Here is a 26170-nt window from a genome sequence, read left to right on the forward strand (position 1 = left end):
TGAGAGTAGAGGAGTAAACTACCCCCCCACCGGGCCTCAGTAAAATTGTCAAGCGTTGAGTGGTCCCCGGCGATAAAAAGGTTGGGGACCACTGGTATATAGGGTTGTATAAAACTTTCTTCTCTATCTATTTTTCCATATGCACAGGTATGCATCACCAAAGAATGACCACGCAATGGTATGTACAATGGCATCAAGAGAGCAATATCTTGCAGAATGTTGAGAACATGCACATGTACATGGATAACAAGTGCCTCCACAAGGCACAGAGGAACTAAAAAAATCCAAACGGTGACTGCACAAACTCCAGTTGTGCAATTTTTAAAAAATTCTCCTAATGAAACTGGATTTAAGGAGCAGAACAAAATGCAGAGAGTAATTCCAGAGGGGATAGCTATGCTGCAACAAAACACGAAGTGGCATCTGAAAAAAAAATTGCAAGACTTTATTCTAGCATCAGCTTCCACAGGCTCCAGTCCACAAATGCTCGCACTGAAAGAAAATTGTGTTCAAGATCCACATGTCACTGGACTCCTGTCTATTTTTATAGTGCCAAGAGAAATTTGGGAACAAGACAAGAACAGAACCAAGGAAATCTGTTCCTATGCAGTAAAAAGGGGTTTACATGAAGTTGAGATTACTACTATCAATGGTTTCAGTTGCATCGCATTCTAGGGATTCAAAGACAGCTCTCCATAAACATTGTTGGTCTTCAAGAGAGTTCATAGGACTATTTTTTTTAAATCTATGATGTCAATTGTCACTGTGACGTGAAGCATTCAACTTATATTAGCTTCTTTCTTTGACAGCTACTGCATCTATCCCATGCAGTTACTGGGTTTTGCACATGTATATTAGCACACGCAGAAGGCTTGCCTGCCAGAATCAGTTACACTGAAATCCTAAACAGTTGCACACTTTTAAGATTAGGATGGCACAATGAGTCAGTAAAGAACTGCACGCAGTTGCCTGCTTGTTCCAGGGAAGATACTTTGGTCCTTACTTTTCTCTTAGGCTATTTGGCTGCGGACTCTTTTCTTCCCTCTTTCTTTACTCAGCTCCTGGGAGTCAAAAAGGAAGGTTGTAACACACAGCTTTCCTCTCTCTTCCAACAAAACTTATACTGAACTATAGTTTAACTGGCCTGTTAAAACCTCCTGTTTCTAAGCCCAGACAGTTTTTAGAAGATGAACCCAACGTTCTGCAGACACCCTTGTAAACAGCCAGCAGAAGCCAACATAACATGGGGCAATTATAGACGTGTGATTCTTTGGAGCTCTCCAGGAAGAGCAGAGAATCCACCGCATTCATTGTAAATCAGGGGTAGTCAAACCACGTCCCTCCAGATGTCCACGGACTACAATTCCCATGAGCCCCTGCCAGCATTTGTTGGCAGGGGCTCATGGGAATTGTAGTCCATGGACATCTGGAGGGCTGCAGTTTGACTGCCCCTGTTGTAAATAAACAAATCATAACCACAATCAGTGCTAGCAGTAGAAATGGCAGGACTATGCCATTCTGAACTCAGTAGGCCTTCATACAGTACAACAGTTTCTGAGATGCCTGCCTTCAACACAGGGGTCGTTTTTAGTGGATTGGTCATATTTTGTGGGTTCTGACCAGAATAAGCGTCTTATGGACGCACTTCTAGATCACAGTAACATTTGCATCAAGAGCAAATCAAATAAAACATATAGATTGTTTTGTATTGGTAAAGAGGCCATGAATACACATGGCCATGTTTCCTGTTGCACGCAAGCCTCCGTTTGCACATGCTGTTTTGCATCAATTGGTGTATGAAATGTGCACTTTTATTCAGACTTGCATTCATTCGCAAAACCTTTGAATGCTGAACATAACACTCAGTTATGTCAATTGTACGCATGATGGGCAACAGTTATTCAGATGTGACGTGCTTTGGGTTTTTGAATGATGACATGATGTGAAGGTGTAGATAACGCCATGGATGTGATGATGTTGCTCGAGGGTTTAAACCAATTAAATTTTTTAAATGAACCCTTGTTCTGGATAAATTGAAGATAGATATAACCATTAAAATAGAGCAACAGGTTTTGAATATCTCTACACCTCAATAGACTGAGTTCTTCAGGGACAATACAGTGCAGTTGATATCTATGTTTCAATCCATTTCAGTACGCTGGACATGTAAATTTCTTCCCATATTCAATAACTAGAGTTATCAAAGCAAGGTAGGACCCTTGACATACCATCATTAATGTCCTTGAGTTCACCAGACCACCTATCTCTTTTTTGGACTACCCATAATAGTTGAAATACGACAGTATCTGGGGTAAAAGTATCTGTGTATAATTCTCATTCTTTACTTGTTTCTTCATGCTTAACTGTGGCTTAATAAGTGATGGTCTGGATGAGAACAATCCAGTATCTCTGTACAACTCTGTATCATTTGGCCATGATATAGGTAAAGGTAAAGGTAAAGGTATCCCCTGTGCAAGCACCGGGTCATGTCTGACCCTTGGGGTGACGCCCTCCAGCGTTTTCATGGCAGACTCAATACAGGGTGGTTTGCCAGTGCCTTCCCCAGTCATTACCGTTTACCCCCCAGCAAGCTGGGTACTCATTTTACCGACCTCGGAAGGATGGAAGGCTGAGTCAACCTTGAGCCGGCTGCTGGGATCGAACTCCCAGCCTCATGGGCAAAGCTTTCAGACGGCTGCCTTACCACTCTGTGCCACAAGAGGCTCTTTTTGGCCATGATATAAGGAGACCTAAAACATTCTTGGTAAACTAGTTCCTACTTTCTAAATCTGTAACAAACTCCTATGTGCACATCTATGTAAACCTTCTTCTTTGTATGCAACATATTTCATATGTGCAGGTGTACACATACACATATACACACCTCAGCTGCATCCTCCCTCGTGCCTATAGATCGGTTCATAACAGAGTTTACTATGAATCCATGGTTTCCATTTTAAGTTCAGCTACAAATAAGATATTTCAGATCACTGTAAGTAAAAAAATTATCCCACTTAAGTCATTGGAGGTATCTCAGTTTGCAAAGAGCCAATTAGAGCAGGGGTAGTCAACCTGTGGTCCTCCAGATTTCCAAGGACTACAATTCCCATGAGCCCCTGACAGCATTTGCTGGCAGGGGCTCATGGGAATTGTAGTCCATGAACATCTGGAGGACCACAGGTTGACTACCCCTGAATTAGAGTATCTTAGCATCAAAGGCAAAAACGACTTCTACAACTGGGATTGTAGCATGGTGGGTTTGTTGGGAACAACCCCCAAAATAAAGCATCAGTATGAAATCATTAGAAAATATGCATAGGTGATCCTTTAAGCTCTCAGTGGATGCAATGACATTGGCAGAAAGTAACCTTATCGACACTAAGGTTGTAGGGCACAGCATGATTTCTCCATTTGAGAAGAACTGATCACTGCTTGTATGTTCAGTTTACCACCAGTTGAGATCAGATACCATCAGCTGTAGAACAGAATTCAAGACCCCTGCATTCTCTCTCACACAGAAATGCTAACATTAAGTAACAACAGGACAAAGTTAAACAATATACATCACGGTAATGAAGTAACATCCTAAACTGTTTCTATTTTCAAAAATATAAATGCATACAAAATGTGTAACCACTGAAGGTTATGAAAAAAAGTCACTTGTGGTAGTTCAGAGGGAAACCTTCCGGAACTACACACCAATAAACACTGTCTGATGGAGCCTTGGCATACAATTCATCGCCAACAAATCTTGTGCTTGAAGATTGAGGGAACACTGTGTTGTTGTTCCTTCCGCAGGCGAGCAGTTTGAGATACACGTCTGGTTAGTATCAGACCTCGCTGTATTCATTAAGCTTGCGGACATTCTAAAATGGAAAAGACAAAGACGCTGTAACTGCATGGATCTATCTCAAGAACTATCTACATTATAAGAAACGGACAAGCAATAATCCAGGCACTCACCTGGAAATCATATAGAATCATAGAGATGGAAAGTACCTCCAGGGTCTTCTGGTCCAAACCTCTGCAGAATGCAGGAAATTCTTGTCTGGTCATTGAGGATTATGACCATACGGAACAAGAGGTCTGGTCATTGAGGGTTATGAACATATGAAGCTACTATGTAGTTCACAATGTCAGAATCTAGCCCAAGGTGATCCACTCTGAATAGAAATAGCTTTCCGATGTTATTAGGAGGGCGTTTGTCCAAGACTTTCTGCCTGAAGTCTTTTATCTGGAAGTGCCATGGTTTGAACTCGGGATCATGTTGTAATATTCATCGATGGCTCCTTTTATGACTGAGATCCTACTAATAGTACATTGCCATCTGGACTGCATGGATTAAGTTAGAGGAAGCAGAGGTATAGACTTGATGGGTTAGTGTTCAGGGTTGTACTGTGTATCTAGGATGGAGAGAGACTGCTACAGCACGGACGTGATTAGTCAATGACTAATTAAATTGTGGGATTCACTGCTAATGGACATCATGATGGCCACCGGGATACACGGCTTAGAAAGGGAATTAGGTTTGTGGAGGAGAGGTCCATAAAGGCAAGCAGCCACAAGGGGACCATTATATTCAAAGGCAGTAAACCTTATAAACGGTATGCCCTGTTGGTTGGCCCTCTATTGAAACTGTTGGCGGCTGAGTTGAAGCAGGTTTGTTGTAACACTGGCCGATCTAGCAGGTCTCCTGATATTCTTATGTGATTCCCTCCCCCCACCATGCTGCTAAAACAGAAAAAGATGCATGAAACTCATTTGTCTCCAACAATTCATTATTTCTGCCAAATCCACATGAAAAGGAGTCCATGGAAAGAGGCTGTTTGAGATGGTCCAAAGATTCCATGGCCACCTCACTTTGGACTCAGCTGTGAGCCTTTCTCTGCCTGAAGCAAGAAGGCAGGGAGATTCATAGCATGTGGGACCCTTCAAACCCTGCGGTGACTATAAACATTAAGGCCAAAAACAACAACAACAACACTCTGGTTGTTCAAAAAGACCCAAGTCTGTAAAGAACTAATCAAACAGTGCATATGTTTCAAACAGCTAAATGATTGTGTCTCCTCCTCTTTGCAACTGAGCTAAGCTCATACCCCCAGCTTTCCTTAGTTCAGTCAATCAGCCTAGAGCAATTTGGGTGGGAAAGAAGGAGGAAGCCTTTCGTAATTGAATTACCGAATGTGGCTGTTCATGGAAATAGCAGGGAGAAAGGAACAGAAAACAACAGCCCATTGACTATTTTGACTTTAATCTGTCTTGGAGGGGATTCTGTCTTGGGCTCTGGCCAACTTTGTAGTCATGCATAAAACAATGGAAAGCCAAACTCCATACGCTGCCTCTGAGCATCTGATTTAAGAACTGTTGCAGCTGTACGGAGCCTCCACTGAGGGCAGCAGGAAGCAGAGGAGCTGGCAGAGAGAGCCACGGCTGCACCAGGTGATCATCACTGGCTGCCATTGACCCCAGCGTCCCACAAGTCCAGATGGACAGGTTGCCTTTGTTTGCAGACACCCCATGTATATTCACATGGATTCTGCATGTGCTAACAATTATGCCGGAGTGCTGTGGAGCTGTTTGAAGAGAAGAACCATTGAGGGTAGGAGGAAGCCTGATAGAAGTTTAGAGTCTTCTGGCCAGTCACTCACTCCTTTCAATATGGAAGTTCTCAGGTCACCCAAGGAATTAGCAGGTAGGAGAAACAAAGGGGAAATACCTTATCACATAGCCTATAACAGGGGTAGTCAACCTGTGGTCCTCCAGATGTTCATGGACCACAATTCCTATGAGCCCCTGCCAGCATTTTCTGGCAGGGGCTCATGGGAATTGTAGTCCATGAACATCTGGAGGACCACAGGTTGACTACCCCTGGCCTATAATACAGTCATGTACCTCCTTGCTGCAGTTCTGCCAGTCACCTCTATCACAGGGTTGTGTTTTTGTGAAGAATACAATAAACCACAAGGGGCAGAAATGACACACCGCAGCGCTCACAACTTCTGGATGCAGAGAATGAGCAAAGGTTGACCACGGTACATCTTCCCTCTTGACACAGTCTACTGATGTAACAGAATTGATTTTTGCCATATATTCCCTGTCATGTAAGGAGATCATAGTCTGACGAAGAGTCCTTGCCCTCGAAAGCTCACGCCCTGCATAAATCTTTGTGGGTCTTAAAGGAGTTACCAGGCTCTGATTTTATTGTGCTACTTCAGACCAACACGGCTACCCATTTGAATCTATCCTCTTGAGAGAGTGAGGTCCATTCTGCATACATAGGATAATGCACTTTCAATGTGCTTTGGCAGCTGGATTTTCCTGTGCAGAACAGGAAAATCTGCTTCTAAAGGGCATTGAAAGTGCATTATCTATTGTGTGCAGAATAGGCCTGAGACTCACCCTGTGTAGTTGAACAGCACCAACCGCTGAAGAAAGGGACTCAAAGAAGACGGGGCTTTCGGATTCCATCTTGCCACTGAGCTTCATCGCCTTCATCAACGAAGCTGTAACAAGGCATTGCAGGTGAACGTTTTGACTTTTCCAGCACATCGAAAAGTGTCAGTAGTTAAATGTATACGCGCCGCAAACCGATACTTGCCTTTGCAGTTTGCTAGCAAAACATCAATATTTCTCTTTTTAGAATCCGTGCAGATCTAAAAGAGTGCAAATATTAAAACATCTTACCAAAACGGGCACAGTATCAAATGGAAATGAAAACACTGCCCCTCCCACCCACTACTCCCCATAACTGTGTTTTGATATCTAGCCACTTTTTAATTGATCCACTCGGATGTACTTCCCATGACTATACCTATGGAAATCAGCAAGGCCCATCACCCCTTCTGCCACTGCATTAAGAAAGCCACGATTCCTACTTGCAATTAAAATACATTCAAAGGCTGAAACCCATAAGGACTTTTAAAGCAAAAATATCCATGCTATATTGAGCATGGCCACCAGAGAGCGCTGTTCCATAATATAAACATCCTACTTCCCAGACGTATTACATTTTGTAGCATCTTGTAGTCTCTGAGGTCTAATAATATCACATTGAAAGTGTTTGAGTGTGCTAAACTGTTACGTGCTCACGTCAACCTGATAATAGGATGTAACTTTGATTTTTCTTCTGCAGTCTATCCGATCAATATTTTAAAAATCAGGGCACAATTACCATATGAAACGCTGACACATCTATTGATAAAATGGGCTAATGCTCGCATGGTTGTTTGCATGCAAGGTTTAAAACCAGGTTTTGTTTAAAGTGCTATATGGAACAAATATCAACTATACATTGGCCACAATACAGTCGGTGGTATTGGCTTGAATATATATTCATTGTTTATTCCTAAAGCACAGTATGGATTTTCTAAATTGTGGGAAACAACCTCAGGTCAAGGCTGCTGAAATTCTTGCATGGAGCATGCTTCTAACCGTTGGAAGGAGACAGCTTTTTCAGCACATAAAGTCTCTCCATCATGACTTTTCTCTGATATATACCAACTAAGGGAGAACCTTTTTTTTTTTTTTAATGGCAAAATACCCTCTTGAATTTTCTGTGCATGGCATTCATGAGCTTCTGGTTAAGCTTTTTTCATGGCTACAGCATGACACATAAGTAACTCATTTCTCTACAGCTGGGATTCCCAACAAGAGGTCCGCAGACCCTGGGGGTCTGTGGGGGCTCCAGAGGGGGGTCTGCAGCTTTCCCCTTCTGACTTAATGGACTCAGCCACAAGCCAGGGAACTGGCTGCTGCAATTTCTCTCCCCAGTTGGGTGTGGACACCGCTATGCTTCCCAGCCATATTCTGCAAGATTGTACCACTTCTGGGGTTTCTCGAAGCCTGAAGAATCTTTCAGGGGTTTCTCAATGGTAAAAAGGTGGCGAAAGGCTGCTCTGACTGCTAAACTACACCTGGGGAAGAAATAGAAGAGGGTACTAGAAACTGGATGTATGTTGTGGGCGAACTGAGATCCGGTTAGCACAGGGGTAGTCAAACTGCGGCCCTCCAGATGTCCATGGACTACAATTCCCAGGAGCCCCTGCCAGCGAATGCTTTATTCCTAAAGCGAATGCTGGCAGGGGCTCCTGGGAATTGTAGTCCATGGACATCTGGAGGGCCGCAGTTTGACTACCCCTCAGGTGAAAGCAGGTGATAACCCTCTGATAACTTGAACCGTTCCCTTGACAAATAACAAATCCGAAGCAATGTGAAATGGTAGGAAAGTTCTATTGACGGTGCTTGACCTCCGATAACTGTTTCACACATACTGATTATCACTTGATGGTGCAGTCGTCGTATGACAAACACACCCATGCGAACTTTCTCTTTTAAAATGAATCTGTAAAGATTATATGCACGTTCTGTGTATTTTGAAGTGGGGGTGTTGTCATAGAATAACATACTAGGAGGAGAGTAACTAAGCAGTCACCTATCCCTAATAATGGCTTGATAAAAATGATTAAATAAATAACGGGTCTGTGCCAGGAGACTCTCTTTGGATCGCACTGTGCAAGGAGAATTGCCCAGGTACCACAGCTAAGTGGGGCGGGGGGACCACATAAAGGGATCATAAATACCTGAGTGAGCACAGAGAGGCCAGTGTAGTCAAAGAAAGTCAGGCCACTACAGTCTAATATTAGGGTACGCATTTCTCTGGAAAGCTGCTGTGCTGAAGTCTCCCCTGTATGATTGGTAAAGAGGTTGTAAAGTGAAGTAAGACACAGAATCAGAATCATAGAATCATGGAAGTTTTATCCCAGGTTATCTAGTCCAACCCCCTGCACATGTTTCGAGATCTTCAGATAGTTTTCATATTTTAATCTGATCAAACTTACTTTGGGTAAGGAGGCCCCCATAAAGGTTTTTCAAGCTCTGCTATATTACCAGGGTTGTTTGTTTTCTTCCAGAGACAGGAAATCCCCCATCCCTAGCTCTTATTTCTCGCCATTGTTCTAGCAACTGGCAGGAGAAAGCTAAGCTAAACAAATCACTGTCAGGCAAAAACATGACATCACTTGCAGGGGAAATCCAGAAGTGGCATCCACTCTAGGAAATCTACTTTGAGAACTCTATGGTTTTACCATTCCTAGAAGTCTTAGACAGGTGGGTTTTTACTTCTGGGTTTTTACTGGAAGTGACATCACACAGCCATACAACAGCATCACCCCATGTCCTCCCCCACCCCCATCCCCTTTCTTTTCAAACTTTGTTCAGCAATATCTTGGGGTTCCCTGGGAACCTATTTGGGCTTCTCATTGAGAGGATTAGAAAGATTATTTGTCTACTCCAGAACACATGATTAGTACATTGAATTTAAAGTTAGACATGGCAAACATCTACAGAAGTGGGGGAGCCTGGAAAATAGGTACAGGTAAAGATATTTTGGCCCAGAGCCATTTTTTCTAACTAAAGGTCAAACTGAAGGACATACATTTTTGCTATTAGAAACTACAAAGTACTGAATAAAAGTATGGAAGTGCAAAACAGAATGGTTCAAATTAAATACTTTTGACAAAGACTATAAAGAGATTTGAATTCTCCAAAAGACTTAGGTGCCATCTTTTTATGGCTTTATATCAGTGTTAATCCTTCTTAAGAAATAGTTAAAACTCCAGCACCTTTTGAAATTGTGGCTCCAGGGATTTATTGGTTTACTTAACACATAACCATAAGGGGACAAAAAAAATCACAGAAAGTCACTTCCCATCCGGTGATGACTTAAGAATAGACTTAAAAGGGAGTCTAGGTTTTAGCACAATCCTCTTGACAGCAAATTAAAAAAATCCAAGAGAAAAGGAAAATCTTTCCCACACAGAGATAATAAAATACCAACAATTATAGAAGAGGACATCAAATGTTTTGAAGAGTCCCCCTCCGATATTTATTCTTCCATCTAGTTATTGGTTTAATGAAATAAAAAACACATATAAAAATAATTGTTGACATTTCTAGGCCCCCTACGATTTCTTGCACAGCCTTTCAATATGTTATGGGCTTTTCAGTTATTTAGACTAAACAACTATCCACAAACACCATCTTTGGGTATGGGAGTCAATGTCTTTTTTTTTTTTTTGCCTGCCATTTACTCAGAATATACTATAGTATTTGCCCTGTGTCTGTCTTTCCCTTTTTTTCACACTTTTCTAATTCATTTCCATCTCCCACCACCAAATTTTCATGTCTGACCCCTTATTTTCCCTCCTTTCACCACACTGTCTCATCCCTACCCTGTATGGTAACAGAATGTTCTTAAGAATAGTATAGTAGTAAAGCTTTGTCATTCTCCATGTTATTTGAAAAAAATGCTGACAGGATGTTTCCTATCAAAACGGGAGGCACGGGTACCTACCCCTCCTCAATTTTATCCTCACAATAAGGTATTTGCAAAGTAGCCTTTATAAAGGGCTATTAGATCTCCCATCAGCAGAATAATGATTAACAATCCAGTGCCTGACCTGGCAGTTGTAGCTTCTGTCCCTCAATAATGACCACTAAAACAGAGTGATGTTCTATTACTGTGTATGTAAAGGGTGGAGGACAGGAGAAACATCATTTAAGTACTTTGTTAGATCAGGGGGGGATATTATCTCCCCCCTTCTCTGCTCATAATATTAACAAAGGTGTAGTATTAAATGAATGAATGAATGAATGAATGAATGAATGAATGAATGAATGAATGAATGAATGAATGAATGAATGAATGAATATGTGAACAGACAGGTCAATTCTGTTATTCTATAGTTGGCTTGGATCAGGCTCATAATGGGGGGAGGAGACCTAGATGGAATACTGTGTACAGTTCTAATTGCCATATCTGCAAAAGGATACTGCAGAGCTGAGCGTGGGAGGAATGCAACCCCTAAGGCAGCCAAGAGGATGAAGGAGAGAAGCCGAACGACTTGTCGAGAGGGGGGGGGTATAAGTTTAATAATAAACAATAAATAAATAAAAGCACCTTTCCCATAAAGAAAGGCTGGAGTGTCTGAGACTTTTTAGTTTAAAAAGAGACAACTGAGAGGGGACATGATGCCTTTTTAGAAGTTTAGAAAAATTCGGCATGTGGTAGAGAAAGTGGACAGAAGTCCCACATTCCTAGAACTAAGAGGCACCCAATGAAGTCAATGGCCAACAGATGCAGGATAGACTAAATGAAATATTTCTTTGCTCAGAAAATAACTGCATTGTGAAATTGACTACCAGTGAATGTTGTCATGGCCATGAGCACGGATGCATTTAAGGGGGGAGTAGACAGATTCTTGGAGGATAAGCCCATGTAGTAGCCATGGTGAGTGGTCACTACAATCAGAGACAGCTGAGCTTAGGAAAAGTGGCGGTATATAAATCAAAACAATAAATAAATAATAATTCAGAGGCAACATCAGGGGAGGAGCTTGGCCTTTGGGCTCTGTTTGCCCTCAAACTGGTTGGCTGCTCCATGAAACAGAATGTTGGGTCAGATAGAGCAGGGGTAGTCAACCTGTGGTCCTCCAGATGTCCATGGACTACAATTCCCATGAGCCCCTGCCAGCATTGGCTGGTAGGGGCTCATGGGAATTGTAGTCCATGGACATCTGGAGGACCACAGGTTGACTACCACTGAGATAGAGCACTGGTCTGGTCCAGCAGGGCTTTTCTTTGGTTCCTACCCAGTTGGGTGGGAGGTGGACATATGCCTAAAGGACCAGATAGCCATGAGATGGTCCTTTCCCCAAATCCTTTTCTGATTAAAAACAAACCCTAACATAAAGGAGAAGAAACATAAATCATGGGTCTTATTGCCATGCCTGTTTGATCTATGAGTCAACTCCCATCAGCCCCTCCATCCCATACTACACAGGGTGATTATGCAGGGAGAAGAGTATTAGTTTTGATATTTTTGAACAAGATTTCATGATATTTTATTGTTAACAAGTGTGTGTTTTAATGGACACATGAATAGTAAAACTAAATGAAAAGTCCATTGGTAAGTAGTATACTCACCGTGACAATTTCCATTGGGTAATGGATTGAGCAATGTGTTCTGTTCACACTAAAAAGCAAAAGAAGAGGCTTATCAAATTACAGCAAACCAACTAATTCAAAAGAAATTCTATCTAAACATCCGGAAGAAGTTCCTGACAGTTAGAGCGGTTTCTCTGTGGAATAGACTTCCTCGGGAGGTGGTGGGTTCTCCATCTTTGGAAATTTTTAAACAGAGGCTAGATAGCCATCTGATGGAGAGGCTGATTCTGTGAAGGCAAAGGGGTGGCAGGTTACAGTAGATGAGCAATTGGGATGTGAGTGTCCTGCATAGTTCAGGGGGTTGGACTAGATGACCCATGAGATTCCTTCCAACTCTATGATTCTATGATTCAATGCACTTCCTATCCATCCATCCCTCCATCTTGCCCTTTCTCCATGCACTTCAGGGTGATTTATCTACACCCCCTCCCCATTTTATCTTTACATCCATCCTGTTATGCATGGTGAGTGTGTTTCAATTCACCCAGCTCAGTGCAACTGTTTCTTCTAAAATAAGGTGACCAGATTTTAACATTGGTAAAGCGGGACACCATTGACTGGGGGGGTTCTTGATTAAAAATGTGGTCTATATGGAGCAACAAAAAGTTTCATAGAACGCGTAGAATGCAAAAGTAGTATTGTAATATATATTTTTTAATTTCAGCATATGTACAATTTGCCAGGTACCCCCGATGTCCCTCCAAAAGTGGGACAATCTGGTCACCTTATTCTAAAACAGTGTTTCATTTTTATCAGGAGGGAAACCCAAGTGTATATTTCAGTCTAGAGTAATGCCTCAGTCATCCTCTGGATAGGAAATGTAGGCTGATGATAAGATCCTCCTTAGAAGCGATATCTAATTCACTCTGGGATTATTTCTTTTCCTTTTTTAACATCAAGAACTATCTATTTGGAAAGGATCAATTTTCAACTGCAGCACTCAGATTAGTACCTTGTTTTTGACTATTCACTGTTAAAACATTGAAAAAGAACTTTTAACAATCTGATTTTTTTAACAACTATTTATGACAGAAACAAAAATGGGATGGTTATTTATTTTTAATCCTTATCAAAGAATTGTTAAATTCCCAGCACCAAACATTATAGTCTAGTCAAAAAAGCAGAATCCAGTGAGAATAAATCATGTTATTGGTGGAGAGATGGGCTCATTTTTGCCCCAGTTTCTTGTTTAGAAGAATACACAATGGACCAGGATGATGTAAAAGTGAAATAACCTATCAGACAGTCAAATTATCTGGTCATTAAAGGTTAAAGGTCAGCTGGCCTCATGATCACCTTCATCTCTGCACTAATTATCAAACTGACACATAATGCTACTCATCAAAACATGTAGAATCTTGAATTGTTAGGCACAATTCTTTTTCTACTTCTGTCAGTCCTTGGCAGAAAGCGGTGTGTGTGTGTTCAGTATCAAAGCTACCTGGTTTTATTTGCTGGCTCATTTTGTGTCCTAGTTCTGATCACTGGCATCTGGATTCTTGGCTCAAAACAGGTTTCGGTTTTCTTAAACCAGCGTGCCAAGGTTGTTAATCTGGACCAATTCTGTAGCCTCAAAGGCTGATCTCCAAATGGACTGAGCAATCATGTAATCACAGACTTTGTGTGGGATGATGGATGATCAGCTGCCACAACAAATCAAACTCTTGCTTCCTTAACCAACTCTACCCAAAATTGACAGAAGGATGTTGCCACTGCAGCAGTGGACTTTGTGTTCTTGGATTTTTTTTTTTGTCAGATCACACAATCTTTCTAAGCAGATATTGTTTAAGGTTCCCCATTCTTCATGGGAAATTTAATAGCAATTTAGAGGATCAATTTCCTTGGAAGAGAAGGGAAAAGAGAAAATGTATGAAGTTTCTATAGAATCAGTTTCTTTAAACGTACAGGTTGAGCTGATAAAAAGCAAGTAGGCACTTGCAGAAAGGTCATAATAAGCCCAAAGCAGCATTCACCCACAAAGGCAGAATCTCTGGAATCATAAATGTCTTAAGGTTTAGATTTCCTGCACTGAGCAAGAGCAGTTGGACTAGATGGCCTCAGAAGACCTCTAGGGCAGGGGTAGCCAACCTGTGGTCCTCCAGATGTTCATGGATTACAATTCCCATGAGCCCCTGCCAGCATTTGCTGGCAGGGGCTCATGGGAATTATAGTTCATGAACATCTGGAGGACAACAGGTTGACTACCCCTGCTCTAGGGCTCTAAATGTCCTGTCCATCTCTTTCCTGTAGGAAATCTTACATCCTACATCTCAAGAGTCTTGCAAAAGCGTTTTCCGAATAGATGACAACAGATATCAGATCTGAGATATCATTTATAAAACGTGTGTCATCTATCCCTACGTCTCTTTCCACCAAGGTGTTTTAAAAAAAAATCCATCCTAATATAAGATTGGAAATACCGTTTCCTCTTTGTCCCATGATGCAGTACTATGAAATCCTACATGATCACACTATTATTAAGCATGCTGTACCTTGCTTGTATCCTCAGGTGACTGCTGGGTCCCTGTGCTCTCCTTCCGGATTATTTCTAACAGGTCAGCATGAAACTTCTTTGCATTCAGAAAGACCAGTGGGTTGTTCACTGACACTATTTTTACCAATTGTGAAGACTCCTTTGGGATTAAAAAAAATGTGTTTTTTAAACAACCAAACATAGCACCCTTCACAAAATGTCCATAATCCTGTGACACCTGGCCTAATTTCAGAGACTGAGCAGGCTCATTTCATAGAGCCATGTGGGAGGAAGGATTCATGTGTTGGTGTGCAGGCCACGGCAAACTTTGACTGATGATTTGGATATTTCTAAGCATTTCCATCCCAGTTACATCATACTGCATGAAATCGGCTAGGAGTGCCTAAGGGATTTCACCTTTACGCACAACACTGGCAGAGAAATGGGACTCCCATTGAGTTAGATGAGAGGTATCAGACCATTCCTTAAGCACTCCACAACAGCATTCGCTTATATAAATACTCTGGAGCAGGGGTAGTCAACCTGTGGTGCTCCAGATGTCCATGGACTACAATTCCAATGAGCCTCTGCCAGAATATGCTGGCAGGGGCTCATGGGAATTGTAGTCCATGGACATCTGGAGGACCACAGGTTGACTACCCCTGCTCTGGAGGACACAACTGGACACAGCATTGTCAAGGTCATCACTGTGTACTTCAGTGGGCAATGGCTCTCCAGCGCTCATGCAAAAGTCTTTCACCTGCTACCTGATACTTTTGACGGGAGAAGCCAGGAAATTGCACCTAGGACCTTCTGCATGCAAACCAGATGCTCGAGCACTGAGCCATGGCCTCTTCCCCATAATGTTCATGTACACACCCAGGACAAATGCAAATGGAGAGAAGCTGAAATTAAGCTGACGTTATGGGGGATTTAAACTGAAATTAAGCTTTCCTTTGAGATCACAGAACATAAATATATGAAGCTTACAAAATCTGCTTCCGGCTTGAACCTGCATTCCACTTCTTTGATCTGTTTCAAACTTAGTGTTGTTGCCCTAGAAAAGATAAATGAAAGCAGCTAATACAACAACAGATACAAAAAATCTAATAAATACATAAAATTAATAAACAGCAAATAATATATCCATGCACTCACACTACCCTAGGTTCCATCATGCTTCTCTAATTTTCCTTGCTGATTTCTCGTTGCCAGAGCCCTCTTCACTCTGAAGGGCAGTTTATAATCACCAAAAATATAAACACCTTTCCATGAAACTTCCAAATGTTAATTTGCAATGTGATTTCTGGCTGGAATTGACACTGGAATAGATGGGAAATGCACCAATACCCAAAGGTACGTTATCTATTCCCAAGCAGTCATCATGGGCACCAGCCAGATGCCAGGTTTCTAAGGCCCGTCCTAGGCCCATTCTGCACACATAGGATAATGCACTTTCAATGTGCTTTGGCAGCTGTGCAGAACAGGAAAATCTACTTCTGAAGTGCATTGAAACTGCATTATATATTGTTTGCAGACTCTTTACATCAAAATTAGGGAGATTGGCTTGCTTTCTCTCCCCACCCAAAAAAAAAAGGGATGCATGTCCTTGGACCACAGAGCCTCCAGTAAGGTATTACTAATGTCATCAATTCCCAATCTCTCCTTCCCTGTCATATCTGTAAAACTTAGTGATCACTAAAATCATGCTTCACCCAGCTATTTCCCATCCTGTAGTCCAGGGGCTGTCTTTGGTTCTACCCCAGTAGAACCATCACAGTTATTGTTTTGGTTCCTGGGAAACTTCCAAGATTTCACTCTGCGGTAGAACCAAAAATTTAAATGTGTCTTGACAGCCCCTGGACTACAGGATGGGGAAATATCTGGCAATTTGGAGGCGGAGCCTGAGGAGGGTAGGAACATCTGTGGCATATAATCAGGAGTTGTTTACAAATTTGGGGTCTCGTAACACCAGATCCATTTTAAGGATCCATGGAGCCCTATCAGAGTACACTTGTGGCGGAAGCAGCAAGACTGAGGGAAGAGGGGACCCCCACAGGGGAAAGAAGTGTCCCTCCAAGTGTCCTTAAAGAGGGAAAAGCAGGGAGGAGAGAGGCTACTGCCCTAATCCATGGGGGGGAGGCCCTGTGTGGGGCCCCTGGAAGAGTGGGGCCCATAACACGTGTTACATGGATAAACCAGCCCTGGGTTTAATTCACACATTAAACCACTGTGTCCACTGTTCAACACAGCCATTTTCTCCAGGGGAACTGGTCTCTGTAATTTGGAGATTAGTTGTAATTCTGAGAGAGCCCCAGGCTCCACCTGGAGGTTGGCAATCATAAAATGTCAAACTGAATAGGTGGAGCTGATGGAAGATATTTGGCTCAGCCCCAGGGCTGCTGCTCCTTCAGCCCAGGAACTTGAGGAGCTCATCCTGTTTGCCTTCTCTCCTGCATAGCTCTCTTTACACTAAAAACAACGCAGCAAACCACCTAAGTATAAACGCATTCGCTGCCAAAGCTCATTTCAAACGCCTCACCTTGGAAACCGGAAAACCACAATCAGGATAGTGCAGACGACACCATATAACAATCCCACGTTGGCAGCAAAGCAGATTGTGAAAACGTAAGTGCTAACCCAGATGCTCTGTAGGAAATAAAGGAAACCCCCCCCCCCAGACTATTAATCACAAGTAACTCTGCTTGTGATCCTGTTATCCATATCCTTGACATTATTTGCGACATATGTAGGTAAACCCAGATTCAGATTCAATAATCAGGTGTAAAGCACACACACAATCTCTCACCTCACCGGTAAAGATATAACAGGGCACTAAGTAATCAAGGTAAAACAGTACTAGGCAAATGATGGTGCTTGATCTGTATTGATTCACCATAGGGAAGGCGTAGGCAACCTGTGGTCCTCCAGATGTCCATGGACTACAATTCCCATGAGCCCCTGTCAGCATTTATTGGCAGGGGCTCATGGGAATTGTAGTCCATGAACATCTGGAGGACACACAGGTTGACTACCCCTGCCATAGGGTGCTGAAAGACTCAGAGAAGGTCACAAGCAGGCAGTGAGAACCTTTGGACTTACTGGAATGTATACAAATGATCTAAAATTTGAGCATCCTCCTTATATTACGTTTTTTAAAAAATTCCTAAAGCGAAGCAAGACTGACAATGCAATGATGGGAAGTTTTATTTATTTATTTTTCCATTTTTAGACGGCCACAGCCATCTCGTGGCGGTTTACAAATATAAAAACAATAACTACCCCCACAATCTCTATATAAAACAATATAAAATACGCAAAGCCTTAGCACAATAAATAGAGAGATAGAAAGAAAGATGGCGGCCTAACCAGCTTCTTGACCCTCCCAATCCCAACCCTGCTGTAACTGGCCCTGGGTTCAATACGATGACCCTGGGCCAATGTAGCCCAGGGGGGGGGGGCTGATCGTTAGAGAAGTCAATTATATCCAGACAAGGAAAAATATATATTTCAGAAACTGCAGGACTCAGACCTGATGGGTTGCTTTATCAGAAGTGGGAGGGCCCATCACTAGCATACATTGTATGCTACAGAAACGAGAATCGTGGAAATGATCTTGAAATGACTAATTGGTACCAGGCTGAAGTGATTTGATTATTTCAGAGCAGAGGAGCTCCTACATAAATCATAGTCAATTTTTTCTGCTCCAGAATGAATGAGTCAAACTGAAACCTACAATCTTATCTCTTTGCGAGAGAGCACTGAAGCCTGTGACTGGGCAAATGGCTCGCTCAGCATATCCTTTTGAAAAGGATGGATTCAAATTCCAAGGAGAAAGCAAGAAGAGAAGCAAGGAGAAGGCCAAGCCCTTTTTAAAATCTTGGTCAGAAAAAAAAAACAAAGCCAGTATTAGAGATGACAACTATGGATTTTTAGGACTCATACAAGGCCGGCCTTCTCTGAGAAATAGATGCCATACTTCTGAGGGTATTTTCAGCTACTGAGAGGACACAATGGCTTGGATCAATCGGACAAACTATATGGGGAAAGGGGGGCATAGGTTTTGCTGCATTCCCCCTCCTGCCACAGAGCTCTAATTCTAGCTAAAGCTCTTTCGGGGGGAGGGGGTATATGGTATTTGGGTACCTGGTTGTAACATGGTTCTCCAACTGGGTTTCATAGTTGTCAGAGCTGATTTCTACTGCAGGGAACTGAAGAAGAAGAGTTGTTTTTTATACCCTGTTTCTCACTACCTTCACCCACAACAGACACCCTGTGAGATAGGTGGGGCTGAGAGAGCTCTGACATGACTGCTCTGTGAGAACAGCACTACCAGGACTGTGACTAACCCAAGGTCATCCAGCTGACTGCATGTGGAGGAGTGGGAATCAAACCCGGCTCACCAGATTAGAAGCTGTTACCCTTACCCACCACACCAAGCCGGCAGCTTTCACACATATGGGGATGGCCCACACACTCCTGTGTGAACAGCAAGTTTTTAGAATGAAATAATATGGCATTTTTGCTTCCATATGATATTTGGCCCATGTGATATTTGGCCCAGAAACATTTCTATTTACCCATTGCTCAAGTTTCTGGTATATGCCTGTTTGATGGCTCTTCCACTGAGATTATTAGAAAAGCCAATATAGAATGCAGCGAAAGGACAGAATGTAGTGAAAGAACAGAACCAATATTGACCTCAAGCAAGGTGCCAAGTGTTTGAAGGCACCTCCTTTGGCATCAGATCATCTCCATTTCAATTATAATCGAGGCAAAAATATCTGGTTAGGTCTGGCCAAAGCAATCATCTCTTAGCCCTCTAGTCACCCTTCCAGAAGTTTACTATGGCCCTCATTCAGATCTTTTGTTAATCAGGGTGTCAAGAGACTGCTCTGATGCACAGAGAAGCAGTTGGGGCATTTTAAGCTCATGGATAACAAGCTTCAGCAAAGGGACTGAAGAAACAGTAACCCCTTTGGTAACTTCTTTTTAGATGGAAAAGGTGCAGATAAAGACCTCTCATCGGCCCTAGCACCATCATCATCATCCCCGTCATATCACTAAGGAAACAAGTTATCAGCCATACAGGTCCCTGTACTTTATTCTTGCCAAAATAAGGCTTAGTTGCGTCAGGAGGAATATTAGCAGTCAGCTGACGATCATGTATTTGGCTTGGATCTTGCTGATCCGCTATGTTATTGGAACTACCCAGGGACTCTGTAGTTTAGAGAGAGACGCTAAGGAAGTCTACACAGGATCCTACTCAGTTCTACTCTGCTGGGATTACTCCCAGGATTTCACTATGAGCCAAGGTGGGGCAGAGTCACACAACTGAAAGTTAGCCGAGAGGACAAATCTGGTTGGTTAGGAAGATGGATAAGAGTTTTTGGACTCTTATCACTGTCAGGAGATGAGCATCAAGGGCCTACCATTGCCATTTCTTCAGGATGTCCATAGGGACAGGAAAATGATAATTCTGACAGTGCAGAGTGGGCTTAAACACTCTCATGAACCAATTCTGAAATGGCCACGTTTTTAGGCGAGCAAAGGGAACCATAAAGACAGCCAAAGCCATTAGATTTAATTACCTTTGGAAGGGGATGGCTTTCTGTCAATGATCAAGCATGAAGTATTTGACCAGGCATCTAATAGATAAAGCCTTGTCCTGTCGCAAGGATACTCGAGCTGAAACAGAATCTAGCCTAGCCGATGCCAAGTGCCTCTGGAGTTCTAGAACAGAAGGGACTGTTGGGTCTTATTCATAGACTGATGGGGAACATATGTTAGTTAGAGGCAAATTGGGGATGGTGTAGTGCAGGGGTAGTCAACCTGTGGTCCTCCAGATGTCCATGGACTACAATTCCCATGAGCCCCTGCCAGCATTTTCTGGCAGGGGCTCATGGGAATTGTAATCCATGGACATCTGGAGGACCACAGGTTGACTACCCCTGTGTGTCCAGCAGTTTCTACACCTGTCTTCAGAGCCAGTTCTTTCGGATCTGATTTCTTCAATTCTGAATATTTTATCAGATCTGCAGTCACCAATGAGACATAAGTAACCCATGAGACTTATGCTTGGACTCGGACACGTGCTTCTTCAGTGGACGTTCTGATGACAATCTATTCAGAGTATTATCAGGTGTCACGAAATGCCTATGGTTTGGGTCCAACCTTGGAACTGAGTAGGTTACATGCTGCTATATAATGACTTCCACACAAACACAGCAGACAAACAGAGTGCTCATCTGTCCCAGTCATTTTCGTTGAACAAGAAGAACATTTCTTGAATGTTCTCCTTAGAGAGAAGAAACATGGAGCTAGCTGAGGCATGTTCTACTCCAGCGACAGCAAAGATAGAACTGAGGAATACTCCTTGGAGCACATGATGGTTGGCCAGGAAAATGGCTCCAATATCTCCCGTTTTGAGGGGGTCCTCTGTCGCTGAGCTAGCTTTAAAAATATTCTGGCAGTTGGCCTGCGCACCTAGGCAGACCCCATCCCCAATGTGGGACCACACAGAACAATAAAAAAGGATAAAAATTATTTCAGAAAAATCTTCTTAGGCTGTGTTTCACTTACCCAATCTATCTTATCCACATTCCAGTATTTCTTTAAGTCACGGAACTGTACTAGCATCCCCTTCAGCCCCACCACAATGATGCTTGCTAGAACACACTGCAATGAAAAGAAACATTTGCTGGAAGATGAACTGAGCCATTTTCTCCAGAAACATCAGAGGAATCATTTCAAAGAAAAGAGTTAGCAAGTTCTCAATTATCCTGCATGCACTTCGCCGTGACTGCTATCAATGCCTGAAAAAAATAAATAATGCTAAGTACAGAAGACTGGCACAGGTCTTTCACAGCCTCTGGCAGAACTCCAGACACAATACACAGTATAACTTCATGGTAGCAACAAGGAGAAATTTTAACAGGCTTTGAGATCCCAAATACAGTCACAAGGGAAATCAGTGAAGAACACTATAATGCAGGGGTAGTCAACCTGTGGCCCTCCAGATGTTCATGGACTACAATTCCCATGAGCCCCTGCCAGCAAACGCTGGCATGAACATCTGGAGGGCCACAGGTTGACTACCACTGCTATAATGGATTGGATCAGGCCAGCTTTTTGTCTGGTGAAAAATGAGCAGCACCTCTCCCCTTTCAGCACCCAAAAAAGCTGGGGACTTGGCAAAACTGAGTGAAAAAGCTCCCTGGATCCAACCCAATGCTCCTAGTAATCTTCCTCCCACATGTCTAATCTTTCAAATCTCATTCCTTGACCAGAAATGTACAGTATGGATGCTATCTACCAAAACCAAATCTTTCTGTCTACACTTATGCTTTTGCTTAATTCTGTGAAACAGTACCCTGAGGTTTCCAAGGCTGGCATCAATGGAAGTTGACCAGCACTTTACATGACCTAGTCTGTATTGATCATTCCCTAGGATCAGTCCCTTAAGTTTACATTGTCTGAAGGTAAATATTAATAGCATCTTCCCATGTTATCAGTTCAGACCTTCAGCACTAAGATACAAATGAAAGAAGGGTTGCCTTTTCATGGGCAACCAACATCTGGAAACCAACACTTTGCATTGTATTGAATGCTCTAAGAATATACGAAGCTCGCTTATAAGCAGGTCATTGCTCCATCTAGCCTAGTAGTGTGCTGGTCTAAGGCACTAAGATACAAATGAAAGAAGGGTTGCCTTTTCATGGGCAACCAACATCTGGAAACCAACACTTTGCATTGTATTGAATGCTCTAAGAATATACGAAGCTCGCTTATAAGCAGGTCATTGCTCCATCTAGCCTAGTAGTGTGCTGGTCTAAGGCCGTAATAATAAAGATTGATCTAGCCTAGTAGTGTTGTCTCTGATTGGCAGCTGTTCTCCTGGGACTCCAGTACGGATCTGCTATCAGGCATATTTCAAGCAGAGACACTGGGATTCTTCCCAAGAATTTATGCTTGCAAATATGTGCACTGCCATTGAACTATGGTCTTTCCCCATCCAACCCGTATGTAACCAATATTCCCCCATAAAATCAGAATCCAGGAGCACCTTTAAGACCAACAAAGATTTATTCAAGGTGTGAGCTTTCGAGTGCAAGCATTCTTCTTCAGACTGTGATCTTCTTACATGACAGGGAATATCACAGTCTGACGAAGACTGCTTGCACTTGAAAGCTCAAACCTTGAATAAAACTTTGTTGGTCTTAAAGGTGTTTCTGGACTCTGATTTTATTGTGCTACTTCAGACCAGCACGGCTACTCATTGAAAATATTCCCCCAAACATACATTTGAAAGCATGGGGAAATCGTTGTGAGCCTTGTTCAGTCCAGACCTGTCTAGTGCTCAGCTGTAGCTGCTTTAGGATAAGCAGACAACAGGGAAATTCCAGCATGCACAATGTAAGAAAACAGCAATTATGCTAAAGGCAGGACCATTCTTGTGAACGTTAGGGCTCAACAGTGCAGGTCATAGATATCAGGTACAAATTTTATTCCATGTCTCACATGGATGCCCTTGATTCTACCTGCTCCCCTTTTCCCGCCCCCTAAATTCCCTTATGACATCCTTGCTCCATACAAGGGCTCTTTCCAATGGAAGTATGAAGAAAGAATGAGTTGTACCCTTTTGCTTATGCTAGAAGCCCAGACTGCAATCCTATGCCTGTTTGCAAAATTATATACTAGGTACAAAGATTCTAAACTTCTGCAATACGTTCCATATAAAACAGGCAACCCAGTTCAGATCCAAGCAAAACAGAAAGAAACATTTCTTTTGTATTTGTTCCTGGCATGTGAAAACAGTGTGCTCTCTCCCTTTCATAAGAGCATTGCTCCCATGAATAATCGTGGATTTCTAATGAAAGGTATATCTTTTTTTTCAAAAAACAGTTCATTTAAAGAAAAGAGCAATGCAAATAATCAAAATTTTGGAAAAGAACTGTACCATAGGGAGCCAGTATAGCATGGGTCCTATTGCATAGATGACCACAACCACCAATATGCAAGATATTAGGCAAGCCACCTAGAAAACAATCAGAAAGGAACAGCATAAATAAGCATGTTATTGAAATTCTAAAGCCCGCCTTTAATGAGATGAAAGCCCTTGGTTTGTCAAAGTTGCTGAGCATAACAAAACACGGCAGACACATAAAAATTCAAGGAGCCAGGCAAAGGGATTTTGGCTCTCACATCATCTGTGGATTGGAAGCATCTGAGGATAATTTAATATTTGGCCTGTGGTGGGTTCCGCCAGCCCACCAAAAGAGCAAATCCATGGATCAAATGCCAATATAAAAAGGTTTAATTTTTGATCTCCGATAGGGAGGCAGAAAACCACTGAAGAGCAGCGAATGAATGGGGTAATATTTGCTAAAATGACTAATCTCGCTAGCCTTGTGCTTGCATTTACACAAGGGGCACAATCCCAAGGAAGATCACCAGGTCTCACTGAATTGACAACGGTCCCATCCAATGCATGAAACAAGGAGGAGGAGGAGTCAGTTCTTATATGCTGCTTTTCTCTTCCCCAAAGGAGGCTCAAAATGGCTTACAGTCGCCTTCCCATTCCTCTCCCCACAACAGACACCCTGTGGGGTGGGTGAGGCTGAGAGAGCCCTGATATCACTGCTCGGTCAGAACAGCTCTATCAGTGCTGTGGCAGCCCAAGGTCACCCAGCTGACTGCATGTGGGGGAGTGCAGAATCGAACCTGGCTCACCAGATTAGAAGTCTGCACTCCTAACCACGACACCAAGCTGTCTCAGTAGCTGTTTTCCTTATCAGTCTGGGAAAAAAGGATGACACGGGCAAGCGTCAGGTGGGAAACATACCCCAACTCCCATTAGTCTGCCCTTCTCCCCTTCCAAAATTGCTCCCCCCCCCCCAAAAAAAAGTATTGGTTAGCCTTCTGTTTCATGCATTTTCATGCACCATGGTATTAGAATCTTCTAAACCCAATGCTTAACAATACTTACTCAGGAAGTAAAACTGGAAGAGCATATTTCAAGTAACTATGTTTAGGACTGCAGACCTGTGAGGAGTTCACACTGCATTTAAGAAACCTCAGAGTCTGTTTTTTCTGCCCTGCCTAGAAACAATGGGGGCCTTTTGCTGAGCCTGACTCTGGTGCTAGCAAATTAACGTTGCAATGCCAAATCCAACTACTGTGAGTCATAGTACCATGGGAATGTAGACATCTGCCACCATGACATTATCGGCCATCGTAAGGCACCAAAAGTGTAGAAGACAGGGTGGGACAGCGACTGGACACAGTTTATGAACCATATTAAGTGAACATGCAGAGAGTAGCTTTCTGCACCTCTAGTAGTTTGTTTTTAGTCGTTTGTTCTTATCTGCTCTCTTTTATCAACTTTGTGTCCTCCACAGTTCCTCTGTGTGGTCAATGGTTCTGCTGGAACCTAAAAGTAATAGTTTTAGGAGTAACACTCATGCTGACCAACTTCCATTGCCAAAAGGGAATTCGACTAAATGTGGATCGAGGGTGATCCTGATGGCAGCATACTTTGTGGAAATTAAGGGAGGCAGGGAAGCAGACATCGCCTCTGTAAGCAGAATGTCATAGGGAGTGTCACAGTCCCTTCCCATTTTCTCCCATCAGCATCACCGACATACCTGAACCGATGACATTCCCCGGACTAGCCATGAAATCCAGAGTTCACTCTTTCCACTACCAGTCAGCCCTGTGACGAGTATGCCTAGCTTACCTGTGTTTTTGCTCCAGTGCTGTACAAAAGAGCGGTCCGCCCCATGGCTGCCGCACTCGGTATGCAAAAGAAAAATGAGGGAATCACATTGCTGAGACCGTGAGCCAGGAATTCCTGAAAAGTGTTTTAAAAAGAAGACACTCATGTTTCTTCTGGCACTTTGCTACATGAATTCTGACAATAAAAACAAGGTGGCAACTCTAAAAATAACAACAACAACAACCTTCCCTCAGGGCATGGCCACTCCTATTGCTAACTTGGAAACATGAGTAGATAAAGCAGATTTGTCTATGGCAACAAAATGGGGAACAAACTGCACCTCTGTTTTGAACCGTAACCAACATTTAGCATCTTTCCAGATTATTGTTCTTTCACACAATGTGCGGTTGTTACACATTTGTTTCAGAAGATCTGGACAATATCCCCCAGGGAAGTGCTTCCGTTGTGGGAATATCACTTTTCCAGCACTCAACTTGAAGCATTTGTCAATGGGAAAATTTTATACTTCTCCCAAATATTATGTTTCTTACAAATATCATGGGTTATGTATGCGGATATCCCTGGAGCACTCAAATCTGCTGGACAACAATGGAGACATCATTAATGAGGTAGAACACAAATCCTTCCCTCAGTGCCTGCATCCCTTTGTGGGTTTTAAATATAAATTACAAGTTTACAGGCTTCTCTACAGCAGTGGTCCCCAACCTTTTAATCACTGGGGACAGGTCTATGCTTGACAATTTTACTGAGGCCCGGGGGGGGGTAGTCTTTTGCCGTGGGACATCACCACCGCTGCCTGAGCCCCTGCTCCGCTTGCTTTCCCACCGGCGCCCGTGACTTCCCACCACCCACTGGGGGGCGCTGCCAGCAGCAGCTGCGCAGTGCCACTCCAAGGGGGAGCCCCAGCCATGGCGGCTGCTGGAGAGCACCAACGGTGAGCTGGCGGCAGAGTGGCA

At 42.9% G+C, this 26170-nt stretch overlaps 1 protein-coding gene across 1 annotated transcript in view; it reads right to left on the minus strand.

Moving 5' to 3' along the window:
• Positions 1 to 3178: 3178 nt before the first annotated feature.
• The window catches only part of SLC26A7 (solute carrier family 26 member 7), a 73100-nt gene continuing 50108 nt past the window's right edge, over positions 3179 to 26170 (minus strand). Inside the window, exons 8-18 of the mRNA XM_077351938.1 lie at positions 25215 to 25328; positions 23436 to 23513; positions 21059 to 21154; positions 17019 to 17125; positions 15467 to 15533; positions 14496 to 14636; positions 11983 to 12031; positions 8580 to 8683; positions 6599 to 6653; positions 6400 to 6503; positions 3179 to 3866 (exon numbers count right to left, since the gene is read on the minus strand). Coding sequence (XP_077208053.1) covers positions 3831 to 3866; positions 6400 to 6503; positions 6599 to 6653; positions 8580 to 8683; positions 11983 to 12031; positions 14496 to 14636; positions 15467 to 15533; positions 17019 to 17125; positions 21059 to 21154; positions 23436 to 23513; positions 25215 to 25328 — 951 coding nt within the window. The 3' untranslated portion in view covers positions 3179 to 3830. The remainder of the gene's footprint in view (positions 3867 to 6399; positions 6504 to 6598; positions 6654 to 8579; positions 8684 to 11982; positions 12032 to 14495; positions 14637 to 15466; positions 15534 to 17018; positions 17126 to 21058; positions 21155 to 23435; positions 23514 to 25214; positions 25329 to 26170) is intronic.

The sequence above is a fragment of the Paroedura picta genome, chromosome 9, assembly GCF_049243985.1.
Source record: "Paroedura picta isolate Pp20150507F chromosome 9, Ppicta_v3.0, whole genome shotgun sequence".
NCBI lineage: Eukaryota > Metazoa > Chordata > Lepidosauria > Squamata > Gekkonidae > Paroedura > Paroedura picta.